A 14,915-nucleotide genomic window follows, 5' to 3' on the forward strand; every position below is an offset into this window, starting at 1 on the left:
GGATGGCAGAATCAGGGACAGGCAAGGGTGAAACACCAGAATTCACAACAAGAGCAGGCTTAGAATGCACCCAGGTACTCGCACAGAACCTTTATGTTGGGCAGTGAGAAATAGCCCAAGGTCCTTTTAAATATTTGAGATTTGTGCCCCTGCGTGATGATGTGACACGGGTAAAGCCGGAAGTGGCAGAAGAATAGGGATGTAGCGAACTGCCGATTTGGTGTTCGCGAATGCCGTTCGCGAACACCGGCAAAAAATGCGAACGTTCGCGAACAGTTCGCGAACTTCGAACACCGCTAAAATCGTTCGATTCGAACGATCGAAGGATTTTAATCGTTCGATCGAAGGATTTTCATTCGAATCGAACGATCGAAGCCATTGGATCGAATGCTTTTCATTGGATCGAATGCTTACAATCGTTCGAACGAATGGAAATCGTTCGATTTTTAGCGGTCGAAGGAATTCGAATGGTCGAATGGTCGAACGATCGAACGCGAACTCAAACTGCGAACGTTCCCAAACGTTCGCGAACATTCGGCGGACGCGAACGGTCGAAGTTCGCGCGAACTAGTTCGCGGGCGAACAGTTCGCTACATCCCTACAGAAGAACTGGCCACTAAGCAAGAGCAGGCAGGGGCTTAGCAGATTCAATAGATTCTTGTTATCAGTAAAGACTAAGTGCTTAGCACCCTCCAGAAGATGTCTCCACTCTTCAAAAGCCCATTTTATGGCCAACAATTCCCTGTTACCAATATAATCTCCGCGGGGGTGAATTTCTTAGAGAAAAAGGCACAGGGATGGATTCTACCAGTAATAGGGTGTCGTTGTGATAACACATCACCAGTTCTGGGCATCCACCTCTACTAGGAAGGGAAGATTTGAGTGTGGATGCTGGAGAACTGGGGTAGAGATAAGCAATTTTTTTCAATAGATCAAAGGCTTCTATAGCCTCTGTAGACCAAATACGTACCCAAGAAAATGCACAGAGGTGATTTCAAAAACACATTTATTATCTAGGTGTCTAGGTATACAACAACATACTGACTCAAAAGATCACGGAAGAGATAATTTACAAATTCTTACAATTTAGTTGAGGCATTGCATAGACCATAGGGCATTACTAATTACTTATAATGCCCATCCCCAGTATTGAAGGCTGTCTTCCATTTATCCCCTTCCCTGATAAGAATCAAATTGTATGCGCCCTCAGATCAAGTTTAGAGAAGATCTTGGTGCCTTTAACTCTGTCGAAAAGCTCAGAGATCAAGGGAGGGGGATAACAATTCTTGTCCGTGATCTTATTGAGACCCCTATAATCTATACACGGTCTCAACGCCCCAGCTTTCTTTTCTACAAAGAAGAAGCTGGCACAAGGACAAGGACGGCTTGATAAACCCTCTCTTCAGGCTCTCTCTCATATATTCCTCTATGGCCTGGGACTCTGGGATTGAGAGAAGATATGTTCTATCCTTAGGAGGAGAGGTGCCCATCATTAAATCAATAGCACAGTCATATGGTCTGTGCAGAGACAGGGTTTCGGCTGCTTTTTTAGAACAGTCATCAGAATAGGACAAATAAACTGAGGGTAACCCCTGAAGAGAGGTTGCCGCAAGTACTTGGGATGATTCAGGACACGGAGGCCTACAGCCTGTGACCCAATTAATCTGAGGGTTGTGTTCTCGTAACCATGCAAGGCCTAGAATCACAGGGGTATGGGACAGTGGATGACAAAGAAACAAATCCCCTCAGTGTGATATCCCATAGATAAAAGGAGCCTTTCTGACAAAAGTACAATCTAATATCTAAATATCTACAGTACAAACTAATATCTAAAAAGTTCCCAGCCGCCCAGGAATCCAGAAAAGCAGGACACTGGATGCAACCCTTATCCCAATATATGAGTACCGAAAAAATAGCTGCAAGGAAGATTTTTTGGGAGTTGAAATGACGTGACCCAAACTGGACTCCCCAGACCTGTTTAGGCTCTGTTGTTTCCCTGGCCTTTTGGGACAGGTATTACGGGGATGCCCCTTATCCCCACAATAAAGGCACAAGCCATTAGCCCATCTATGAGCCCTTTCTTCAAAGGTGAGTCTGGTAGAGCCCAGTTGCATAGGTTCTTCTTGGGATCTAGGGAGGAGAGGGTTAAGTGCCCAGTCTGAGGAGGAACTGGAGGGGACATCCCTAGGGTTATTTTCTTGGCATCGCTCCCTATGCCTCCTATCAAATCTGTATTGCCAAGTGCATTAGAGAGTCTAGGGAAGACGGAAAGGGAAAATGAACTAAGCTGTCTTTGATAGCTTCAGACAGTCCCATCCTTAACTGGCTTTTTAGAGCAGTGTCATTCCAGGCTGTCTCTACTGCCCAGCAGCGGAACTCCATACAATAGTCCTCAACTAGCCACTTCCGGCACAATCGGGATCATCATAAATGTCGGCCATTGCCTTGAAGAAGGCAGCTAGGGAAAGCTAGCGGATAGGCTAAATGCTCACAGCTGGGGATCCCAAAAGAGAAAAGACCGAGAGTGGTCTGAAACGTTGCCGGGTGTTTGGGGTCAGAGCCTATGTCCCAATAAAGGCATTTTAAGATAACAAATCGCTGACTGGTGTTGTCAATTACTATATTTTGTCCCCACCGTCTGCCAGGTGTATTTATTACACATAAATTCTCACCTCTTCTAGCCTTCATTAATTTTCACCTCCTCTAGCCTTCATCAATGTATGTTCATATATTGTGGGTGGTGCCACAAGGGTCACATATTCCTATTAAAGGTGCTAGTCAACTCAGAGAAAATGTTACATGAGTGAAACCATTTGGTACATTAGAATGTCCAATAAAAGGCACCTCCTCTAGTCTTCATCAACACTCAATTTCTCTAGCCTTCATCAATTTTCACCTCCCCTAGCCTTCATCAATTCTTACCTCCCCTAGCCTCCTTCATTTCTCACTTCCCTAGTCTTCATCAATTCTTACCTTCTTTAGCCTTCATTAACACCCACTTCTCTAGTCTCTATCAAATTTCCCCTCCTCTAGCGTCATTAATTCTCATATGTATGTTTATATATTGTGGGTGGTGCCACAATGGTCACATATTCCTACTAGTGATGGGCGAATTTGCGCTGTTTCGATTCGCCGAAAAATTTGCGAATTTCACAAAACGCCCGTTTTTGGCGCCGGCGCCCGTTTTTTCGAAAAAAAATTTTGACGCCGGCGAAGTTTTGCCGCGAATTTTCGCGGGCGTTTCGCGAATTTATTCGCTGGCGGCGAATCGCGCAAATTCGCCGCGAATTCACGCCTGGCGAATAAATTCGCCCGTCACTAATTCCTACCAGTCAACTCAGAGAAAATGTTATATTTATAAATGAGTGAAACCATTTGGTACATTAGAATGTCCTATAAAAGGCACCTCCTCTAGTCTTCATCACCAATCACTTTCTCTAACCTTCATTAATTTTACCTCCTCTAGCTTTCATCAACACTTATCTCCTCTAGCTTTCATCAATTCTCACCTCATCTAGCCTTCAGCAACACTTAACTCCTCTAGTCTTCATCATTTCTCACTTCCCCAGCCTTCATCAATTCTCACCTCCTTTAGCCTTCATCAATTCTCACCTCCTCTTGCCGTCATCAATTCTCACCTCATTTCAATTCGTCAACACTCACTTCCTTTAGCCTTCAGCATTTATCCCCTCCTCTAGCCTTCATCAACACTACCTTTCTCTAGTTTTAATCAATTCTCACCTCCTCTAACCTCCATCAACAGCTCCTCTAGCCTTCATCAATTCTCACCTTCTCTAGCCATCATCAACACTCACTTTCTCTAACCTCAATCAATACTCACTTTGTCTAGCCTTCAATTGAAAATGGTGAAGGAAGCCACAGACTGCAGAGTGCTGATGCTTAGTGTTTTATTATACACACAGATGTGTTAATAATAAAACACTTCAGTCTGTGGTTTCCTTCACCATTTTCAATTGATGATATTGAGGTCTATACAGTGTGACCTTTGGAAGGAGAGCCTATTATCATAAAGATTGGGGATATGCTGAGAATTTGTTTGCTTGTCTAGCCTTCATCAACACTCACTTTCTCTTGCCTCCATCAACACTTATTTTCTCTAGCCTTTATCAACACTCACTTTGTCTAACCTTCAACACTCACCTCCAATAGTCTTCATCAACAAACATATCTTGATTAATCAAACTCCTCTGCTACTTCCTTCTACCCTTTATTAGCTTGAACTTTGCACTGTGGAGTTTAGCACATAAAACAAATTGTGGTGCACACTAAGAATTTTGCATGAAAACAAAAACTTGTACTTGTGCTCATGGCCAGCAAATGAGAAGCCAGGTTGCCTCTGGCTAGGAGTTTGGGGTGCTTATACGCCACATAGTTGGTAAATCTGTGCAGATATTGGCCATCAAACTGTTCAGCAGACCCTGGATGTTTTTCACATATTTCCCTGGTAACTACAGAATAACTTTGCGACTTGGTTATGTGAAGTAGAAACATATCTGTTTCTGAAAACATATGGTTTCTGGGGGTTTTGTACTGTTAGGGGGTTGGACAACACATAATATGCATTGAATTTGTTAATTTTGCAGCACATACAATGTCAGCTATGGAATTCCTATGTATCTCTTTATTTGGGGGTCTCTACTTGCCACATAGTTTGATAAATCTATGCATACCTGTATTCAAAGGTTTTAAGGTGATTCTTTAACATGTTCATATATTTTTATAAATACCAAGTTCAGAGAACCTTGAAGTTATTTAATAAGTAATAGAAAGACATATTTACCTATTTTGGATTCAGCAGAATGGGTATATTTCAAAAGTATATGGTTTCCTATGGTAAACCTGCTGTTATGGTATATGTTGGCTTTGGAATCTAAAATATGCCAATTTCTGCAGGAATGCTTAAAAAATTCCATTATGTACTGCTGGGAGATTTGGGTCTATTTTGGAGATAAATCAATTGGATTTTTGTGCTTAAAATTATTTTTTTCTGGTATAAATCCCTTTATCATTTCTAAATTGCTATTTTAAATTTTTTGTTGGTATTTAGAGCTCTAAGTCTTGTTCCACAGAAGCAGGAATACACAGAAAGCTCCGGTTCTACAGAAAAAATAATGTATGGTTTACTAGGTAAATGAAAAGTTTCCCGTAGGAAATGCCCCTAAAGTGAAAGAGCACAAAAATATTGAAAAAACTACTGGCGAATGAAATGTGGTATTTTGGTGCCACTTAAAGGGTCGCCAGGGAAACATGACAGAGCAAATGTTATTGATAAGGAAGAAAGAGAAGAGAGAGGAGAAACTTTCAGGTAATTCATTTTATGTGTTGGTAACTTCCTCACTATGGGGCATTAATTCGCTAGCATTGGGCATTTTCATTACTTCGCAAATTCACTAACGAACGTTGGCGTAGATTCGCTAGTGTTACTTCGCACCCTTACGCCTGGCGAATTTTCGCTACGGACGTAACTACGCAAATTCACTGACGCACGCAGTGTACTGAACGCTACCTTTTACGCCAGACTTCCTTCGCCACCTCAGACCAGGCGAAGCGCAATAGAGTAGATAGGGATGGCTTCCAAAAAAGTTCAAATTTTTTCTAAGTCCCAAAAAATGCTGGCGTGTTTTCTATATTATGGGTGATAGGCTGAAAAAGATCGAAAACATTTTTTTGGTGCTCCCCTCCTTCCCCCCTACATTTCCTGACTCATGGCAACTTAACTATACAGTGGGCCCATGTGTAGGGCAAAATAAACATTTTATTTGAGGTTTTGAAGGTTTCCCAGGCTTGTGTAGTGCTGATACGTATTTCTCCATTGAAATTTGAATTTGGCGCCGTATGCAAATTAGCCTTCGCTAGCGTAACTTCGCTTCACTTAGCGAATCAACGCTAGCGCAACTTCGCAACCTTACGCTACCCCTGTGCGCAACTACGAATCTTAGTGAATTTGCCCCATTCATATCTCTGGAGCCACAGACAAGCCTTATCCTATTTTCATTGTGTCCTATGGGAACATTAAAAAGAACAGTGAGAAGCAAATGACTAAAACTATAAGAAGGGAGAGTTTATTTACCTTAATTTGTGGACACTGGAGGCAATTCCGCACAGCCTGTAAATCCCATCGACTATTCCATGTTCTTCCACAAACTCTGCACAACTTCTCAGTACCTGGGGGACTGGTATAAAGCCAGATAGAGCAAATCTTATAGTCACATCTACATATCAATACTCACACACTATAGCTATATATATATATATATATAAAGCCAGGTAGACTTAGAGGAAATCTCATGGTTACATCTAGATATCCATTCTCACTCACTACAGGTGTAAGACAGCTGGGGAACTGGTATAAAGCCAGATAGAGATAGAGCAAATCTTATGGTCACATCTACATATCAATACTCACACACTATAGCTATATATATATATATATATAAAGCCAGTCAGACATAGAGGAGATCCTATAGTCACATCTACATATCCATACTCAACGTGAGTATATACACATTTGTATAGAATGAATAAATAGCCACATAGTGTGTGTATTAGTCTTCCCAGGTTATATTCTATATACTGTCTGCCCTACAGTCCCAATCGCAACCTTAACTCACAATATAAATGCACACAATTAGTATATGTTTTGTGAAGCAAAGGAACCGTCACGGTTTGAGTGAGAAGTGCAACAAAGTGCCAAAGAGCCCCCCAATGTAGGACACACACAACTATATCCTTTGCAGTTAGAGTGTTTCCCTCTTATAGGGTCACCATTACCACCATTTAACATTTTGTCTTTTGTTTTTCACCTAGATATTGTTTATTTGGCAGTATGACTGGTGAATGATGCTAATCACACTGCTGGATCACTTATTTTGTTGTTTCATTGATTTGCATGATTTTTGTGGTTTTGTTGCATTTGTATTCCAGCATTATTGTCACAATCGGCACCCTAAATCCAGAACCGGTGCTAAGCTCCCTGGTCTTGGCTCTTGCTTCTGCCTTTAACAGCCACCTTTCACTTTGAGAGGAGCCCTTGGCTAATTGGATGCCTCCAGGCCTTAATAAGAGAGGAGCCAAGCAAAGGGTTCTGGATGAGCAAAGGGGCACAGTCATTGTCTAGATTTTGGACGGAAGGCACAGTACTTGGAATAGACGAAGTGTAGTCAGACAGGCCGGGGTCGGTGCAGGCAGAGTTCAAGCAAGGTCAGACAGGCAAGGGTCAATACAGGTAGAATCATCAGGCAGGCAGGAGTCAGGATTAGCAGAGTTCAGGAGAGTCAGGCAGGGATCAAAACCAGGAATGAAACACAATATAAGCCTGCACAGAATTCTAGCAAGTAGAACCTACAACGGGCAAAGATTTTGAGCCACAAGTCCCTTTAAATATTTGAATTTCGCGCCATTTGGCGTGATGACGTCACAGGTCTGGCACGTAAACCCAGAAGTAGGCGGCCGCGCGCGCCATAGAGAACCAGGCGCTTGAGGGGAAAGGAGTAGGGCTGCGGGGCACGAAGCACACCCCCACCAGGCCCTAGTCCCCGCTAGACCACCAGGGTAAGCCCTTACAATTATTCCTCATTACATATATTTTAGCAAAGCTTTGCAGTTTGGAGTAGAAAGACGTCTTTACCCATTTTGGTTTCAGCAGAATGTGCAATTCCCAAATATGTATTTCATTCTGGGGTCTTACGACACATAATACGCAGGCTGGGGGCTTTGTTTTCAGACACTGATTTGACAGCCGAGAAAATTCATCTGCACATTTTCAGTTTAGTTTCCCTACAGGCCACATGTGATGATCTATTCTTATTGGCCATCAAACTGTTACATAAACACAATTGCTAAATTAGTCGGCAAAGTTCAGAAATGTAGAAAATTGTATCAACGCTTTGCAGTGTGACAGTCTGTAGTAGAACAGGGGTGCCCAAAAGGTAGATGGGGATCTATCAGTTCTACCTCCTCTTTCATTCTTTTCATTCAGATATTTATTATGTTACATTACATAGAAATAGTTGTGTGTTAAATATAGCAATATACATATACAATATACAAATATAATAAAGTAATATTTTCCATGGAACAGAATTGTAACAATGCTTTTATGGATGTAGATCATAATGAGACATCATCAGTAAAAGTAGACCCCACATTACTAAAGTATGGGCACTCCTGGAGTAGAAAAACATATTGGATTCACATTGGATTCAGCAGAATTTGTACTTTTTAAAAATGTATGCTTTTAGTGGGATCTTACAATGCATAATACACAGGCAGGGGCTTTGTTTGCAGACCCCAGGTTTCCATATTTAGGGTGACTTGCCTTTGTATGTTGCAATTTTCAGAAATGTCATAAAAACTGCTACATTTAGGAAAGCTGACCTCCTCTGATGAAGCGCCTAATATCACGAAACGCGTCAGGAGGGAGTGGCTAACACAAGGTAGGCAGACCCAGGGGGGGAGACACTGTTTTAGATAACTTTAGGAAAGCTTTGCAATTTGGAGTAGAAACACATATTTGCCCATTTTGGATTTGAAAGAATGTATTATTTATGAAAAGAAAAGCTATGGTTCCATAGGATAAATGAATGTTTGTGCAATTTGTGGCCTTGGAATCTGCAGAGTATGAAGAGAGTCCTGGAGCAGGGCTTTGGGAATGTAGTAGCACAGTGCTGGGGGTGTTTGACCTAAACGAGTCACAAATTGCCATAAAACTAGACATATTTGGTACTGGCACCATCAGGAGACGTACAACTTTCCATATTAGTTGTATTTTCAAGCACTTTTATTATTCTGATATGTGTGTTTTTAATTTTTAGATATTTACAAGCCCATCTCTTGTTACAGGAGTGGAATTTAATAAAAATGTTTTCATATTTTGAAAGATTAGGTTGTCCTGAAATACATGAAAAAGAAATTAATTCATTACACCTTCCCATGCATAATAAACTCAATTCCATTGGCCTGTTGGTTTGGGTATATGATATGACACACACACACACACACACACACACATGCTGTTGGGTTTGGAATGGGATTGGGATGTTATTGTCATGTGATCTGTTTTGCATTTTCAGCTCAGCTTTTTTGTTAATTGTTTGTTTTTGTGAATAAATAGTTCACTGTGAGACTAGTGGAAGTGAATTTTGCCACCATTGTCACTGATTGTTGTTGTTGTTGCTTTAATTGTGACTATATGGATTTATAGTGATTTTCAATACCTGTTTTTGCCAGTAAACTTCTGTGTGCATAATTTTTATTTTGGGATCGTGAAGCATCTTACTGCTTGAGATTCTAGGGCAGAAAGTGGAAGCAGCAGAAGAAGTGGTAACCCTGGAAAATGTACACTAAGAATTTATGATCTGTATATGACAAATGGTTGGGTCATTATATGCCCAATAGGGACCAAACTCTTCATTAGACCCCTAGTGTTTGTGTGTCTGGTGTGTTACGTATCTGTTCACATCTAGTAGATGTTGCAAATACAAATTTGACACAATATACACAATTACCAAAAATATATGCTTTTCTGGGGTCAAATAAATGTTATGGGATTTAACTATATATATATCTATAGTTAGTATTGGAATGGGTATATAGAATTTAATTAAAAGTAGGGAGGAGTGTATGTATGGGGCTGGGTTTTCATTTGGAGGGGTTGGACTTGATGGACTTTGTCTTTTTTCAACCCAATTTAACTATGTAACTATGTAACTATATAAAATACAGGAGCCAGTGTCACGAAATAATATATATACATTGTACTAATTCTTGGCTCTCAGCACACACTATGTTATGTTTTGGTAGCCAATGATGAGTATAACAGTGCTTTATTAGCAGGTTCAAGCAGCCATTACACAACAGTAAGCAACTCTAGCACCACAGCTGTATAGAAAGTATGCACAGTAGAAGTCTTGAGCACAGTAACATCTACAGGCCATTTGTATAAACACCACATATTCCCCCTACAGTAGGAAAGCATTTGGACCACATATTCCCCCTACAGTAGGAAAGCATTTGGACAACTATAATAAACAGCAACAATTAAACAGTATGCATTTTAAAACAATATAATACATTCTTCACATCACAAAGTACTTGGTCCATGCAGGTAGTTTTCTCTCAGTACGCCTTATAAGTTCACTTTCTTCAGGCCTATTGCAGTTGACATCAGGAGTAGGAAAATGTCCTTCATCAAATGGAGCTTCTCCAAAGTCATATCTAACAGGAGCAAGACGACTTGTATTCCATATGCGTCCATCAGACAGTTCATATGTGTATGGTCCTCACTGGCGTCTCACTTCAAGTGGTGTAGTAAATTTAGATTGTCCTTGTATCAGTATTCCTGGTTTCTTAATTCTGACTAAAGATCCAGGCTGAAAGTGCACTTCTCTGGCACCACTTTTTCTGTCAGTATAAGCCTTGCATTTAGCTTGTTGATATTTCACAATGTCAGCAGTAGATGATTTTGTAGGCACAGTATTTTGTGGAAGTTTGATGTCTGCAACATGTAACTTAGTGCGCATCTGTCTGCCATGTAATAATTCAGCTGGAGATGATTGGGTTGTTGCATGGCACGTTGCTCTGTAGTTATGTAGGAACTCTGTTGTAAATACTTTCCAAGATTTCCCAGTAAGATTTGCTGTCTGTAGTGCTTCTTTCAGATTTCTGTTGAATCGCTCGATTTCTCCATTTGCTTGTGGGTAATACACTGAAGATTTCCTATGCACAATATTCCTCTCTCTCAGAAAGAATTCAAACTCATATGAGACAAACTGTGGTCCGTTGTCTGATAATAACTCCTTTGGATTACCTTCTCTGCTGAAGACTGTAGACAGAAATGTTATTACTGTAGCTGATGTGAAACAAATGCAATTTCAGGCCATTTACTGTAATAGTCTATCAAGGTTATAGTAAATCTACAGTCTATAGGAGCATCTGTAAAAGGGCCGACAATATCAATAGCAAGTTTTTCCCATGTTGAATCAGGGAATGGTACTGGTTTTACATCTGGTCTTAAAAGTTCTTTGCACAACCCAGTGAAGTGTTGCTTTGTGGTGAAATGTTAGACACTGGCTGTGTGTCAGGCACTGGTGCTGCAGTAATGAGACATCAACTAATTGTAGGTTTTATGCAGCAAAGAGATCCCTTCCAAGTATAGCAGTTCCCTTATTCACAATGTAAAAGTCACATTTTGCAGTATTTGATTTAAATTGTACAGTCAATGGCAAGTAACCAAGCACAGGGATTGGATCTTTTGCAAAGTATTTCCAGAAAATCTCCTTTGGTTGTATAGAAAGAGCTGAACCTGTATCACATCAGGTTAATGGAGTGTCCCTTGTCAGCAGAAGCAGAACTGACACTGACATATAAACTTGTCTGGAATAAATCTACCAGCTTTATCCACACTTAATACTGGGACATTTGTAGTAGTGACTTCATGAACATCTTTAGCAGAACTACAGCAGATCTTAGCAAAATCTCCTACTTTTGTGCATTTGTGGCACCGTTTAGCTTTTGCAGGACATGTAACATGATTTGCAGTGTGTTGTGTTGAACCACAGTGAAAGCAGTATTTTCTATTTGTATTTGCTGTATGGTTTTGCAGTGAATCCCGTTCCTTAGCACTGTATTTTGCCTATGACTGTGCATTATTAGGCCACAGTGCTGGATTCACAGTCTGTACATTCCCAGCAGTTCCCTGACTGAGAGTTTTAGCCTCTGCCACTGCTGTTTCAATTTGGCTAGAAACTGTAATAGCCTTTGCAAGGGTTAAATCCTTCTCTAGGAGCAGTCTCTCTAATGTGAGGTGAGTTTGTTTTTTCCACTATTTGGTCTCTAAGCATTTCATCTGTTAGATTCCCAAACTCACAGGTAGCAACCAGCTCTCTCAAAGCTGCTACAAATTGTTCTGTGGATTCGCCATTACGTTGTCCACGTTGGTGGAATTTATATCGTTCAGCAACCAGATTTACTCTTGCCACGAAAAAGTTTTTTATAGCAGTAAGAGCAGTTCCATAAGTCTCATCAGGTAATGGTAATGTATAGAATATACGCTGTCCCTCTGCTCCCAGGCAGTGAATAAGTAAAGCTTTCTAGCAGCACAAATCTCCCCTTGGTCAGCAGCAATAATGTCATTTTCAAACATACGGATCCAAGCAGTAAAAGGTATGGTAGTCTCACCAGGGTTTGGAAGAAAAGCTGCAGGCTGCTGCAGAGGTAGAAGAGACATCCTTGTTGCCATTTGTTATGTTTTGGTAGCCGAGGATGACAGTGCTTTATTAGCAGACTCATGCAGCCATTACACAACAGTAAGCAACTCTAACACCACAAGCTGTATAGAAAGTATGGACAGTATAAGTCTTGAGCACAGTGACATCTACAGGCCATTTTTATAAACACCACACACTACTCTTTTATAATCCCTTGCACACTGGCCATCAAACTCTTCAGAAGACACCTGACATTCATACTTTCCCTTTGTACCTAAGGACTCATGGGAGAAAGGTTGCTGTCTAATGCACAGAGCTGGGAAACCCCTATTGGGACGGTGTACATCTCCCAGAATGCTCGTCCAGACTCAGCAGGTGAGGAGACTAACAGAGGCTAAATAATCAGGCTGTAGGAAACAGTTCTTAGGCTGTAAGTGATTGGTCACCAACTGGGGAAAGAAGGAGTGGCTGGAGGAGGCCCCTCTGCCCAGGTGAGTTATGTACTGTTGAAATGTTATAAATAACAGTTACCCTGGGTGTCTCCCATGGCTACACAGCAGCTTGTTTATATAAACTATAGTAGTACTTATCTGTTATCTACTGTGTATCCTGTGCTTGAATGGCTGCCCCCATGGCTACACAGCAGCTTGTTTATATAAACTATAGTAGTACGTATCTGTTATCTACTGTGTATCCTGTGCTTGAATGGCTGCCAGCCCATAGATACACAGCAGCTTGTTTATATAAACTATAGTAGTACTTAACTGTTATCTACTGTGTATCCTGTGCTTGAATGGCTGCCCCCATGGCTACACAGCAGCTTGTTTATATGAACTATAGTAGTACTTATCTGTTATCTACTGTGTATCCCGTGCTTGAATGGCTGCCAGCCCCATGGCTACACAGCAGCTTGTTTATATAAACTATAGTAGTACTTATCTATTATCTACTGTGTATCCTGTGCTTGAATGGCTGCTCCCCATGGCTACACAGCAGCTTGTTTATATAAACTATAGTAGTACTTATCTGTTATCTACTGTGTATCCTGTGCTTGAATGGCTGCCAGCCCCATGGCTACACAGCAGCTTGTTTATATAAACTATAGTAGTACTTATCTATTATCTACTGTGTATCCTGTGCTTGAATGGCTGCTCCCCATGGCTACACAGCAGCTTGTTTATATAAACTATAGTAGTACTTATCTGTTATCTACTGTGTATCCCGTGCTTGAATGGCTGCCCCATGGCTACACAGCAGCTTGTTTATATAAACTATAGTAGTACTTATCTGTTATCTACTGTGTATCCTGTGCTTGAATGGCTGCCCCAGGGCTACACAGCAGCTTGTTTATATAAACTATAGTAGTACTTATCTATTATCTACTATGTATCCTGTGCTTGAATGGCTGCTCCCCATGGCTACACAGCAGCTTGTTTATACAAACTATAGTAGTAATTATCTGTTATCTACTGTGTATCCCGTGCTTGAATGGCTGCCAGCCCCATGGCTACACAGCAGCTTGTTTATATAAACTATAGTAGTACTTATCTGTTATCTACTGTGTATCCTGTGCTTGAATGGCTGCCCCCATGGCTACACAGCAGCTTGTTTATATAAACTATAGTAGTACTTATCTGTTATCTACTGTGTATCCCGTGCTTGAATGGCTGCCAGCCCCATGGCTACACAGCAGCTTGTTTATATAAACTATAGTAGTACTTATCTGTTATCTACTGTGTATCCTGTGCTTGAATGGCTGCCCCCATGGCTACACTGCGGCTTGTTTATATAAACTATAGTAGTACTTATCTGTTATCTACTGTGTATCCTGTGCTTGAATGGCTGCCCCCATGGCTACACAGCAGCTTGTTTGTATAAACTATAGTAGTACTTATCTGTTATCTACTGTGTATCCTGTGCTTGAATGGCTGCCCCCATGGCTACACAGCAGCTTGTTTATATAAACTATAGTAGTACTTATCTGTTATCTACTGTGTATCCTGTGCTTGAATGGCTGCCCCCATGGCTACACAGCAGCTTGTTTATATAAACTATAGTAGTACTTATCTGTTATCTACTGTGTATCCTGTGCTTGAATGGCTGCCCCCATGGCTACACAGCAGCTTGTTTGTATAAACTATAGTAGTACTTATCTGTTATCTACTGTGTATCCTGTGCTTGAATGGCTGCCAGCCCATAGATACACAGCAGCTTGTTTATATAAACTATAGTAGTACTTATCTGTTATCTACTGTGTATCCTGTGCTTGAATGGCTGCCCCCATGGCTACACAGCAGCTTGTTTGTATAAACTATAGTAGTACTTATCTGTTATCTACTGTGTATCCTGTGCTTGAATGGCTGCCAGCCCCATGGCTACACAGCAGCTTGTTTATATAAACTATAGTAGTACTTATCTATTATCTACTGTGTATCCTGTGCTTGAATGGCTGCTCCCCATGGCTACACAGCAGCTTGTTTATATAAACTATAGTAGTACTTATCTGTTATCTACTGTGTATCCCGTGCTTGAATGGCTGCCAGCCCCAGGGCTACACAGCAGCTTGTTTATATAAACTATAGTAGTACTTATCTATTATCTACTATGTATCCTGTGCTTGAATGGCTGCTCCCCATGGCTACACAGCAGCTTGTTTATACAAACTATAGTAGTAATTATCTGTTATCT

At 40.9% G+C, this 14,915-nt stretch overlaps 1 protein-coding gene across 1 annotated transcript in view; it reads right to left on the reverse strand.

Annotated features, from left to right (window-relative positions):
- The window catches only part of arhgap30.L (Rho GTPase activating protein 30 L homeolog), a 36,496-nt gene that overhangs the window by 14,843 nt on the left and 6,738 nt on the right, over positions 1 to 14,915 (reverse strand). Inside the window, exon 2 of the mRNA XM_018231595.2 lies at positions 6,092 to 6,194. Within this exon, the coding sequence (XP_018087084.1) occupies positions 6,092 to 6,194 (103 nt within the window). The remainder of the gene's footprint in view (positions 1 to 6,091; positions 6,195 to 14,915) is intronic.

This window comes from Xenopus laevis, chromosome 8L (genome assembly GCF_017654675.1).
Source record: "Xenopus laevis strain J_2021 chromosome 8L, Xenopus_laevis_v10.1, whole genome shotgun sequence".
In the NCBI taxonomy this organism is placed as follows: domain Eukaryota; kingdom Metazoa; phylum Chordata; class Amphibia; order Anura; family Pipidae; genus Xenopus; species Xenopus laevis.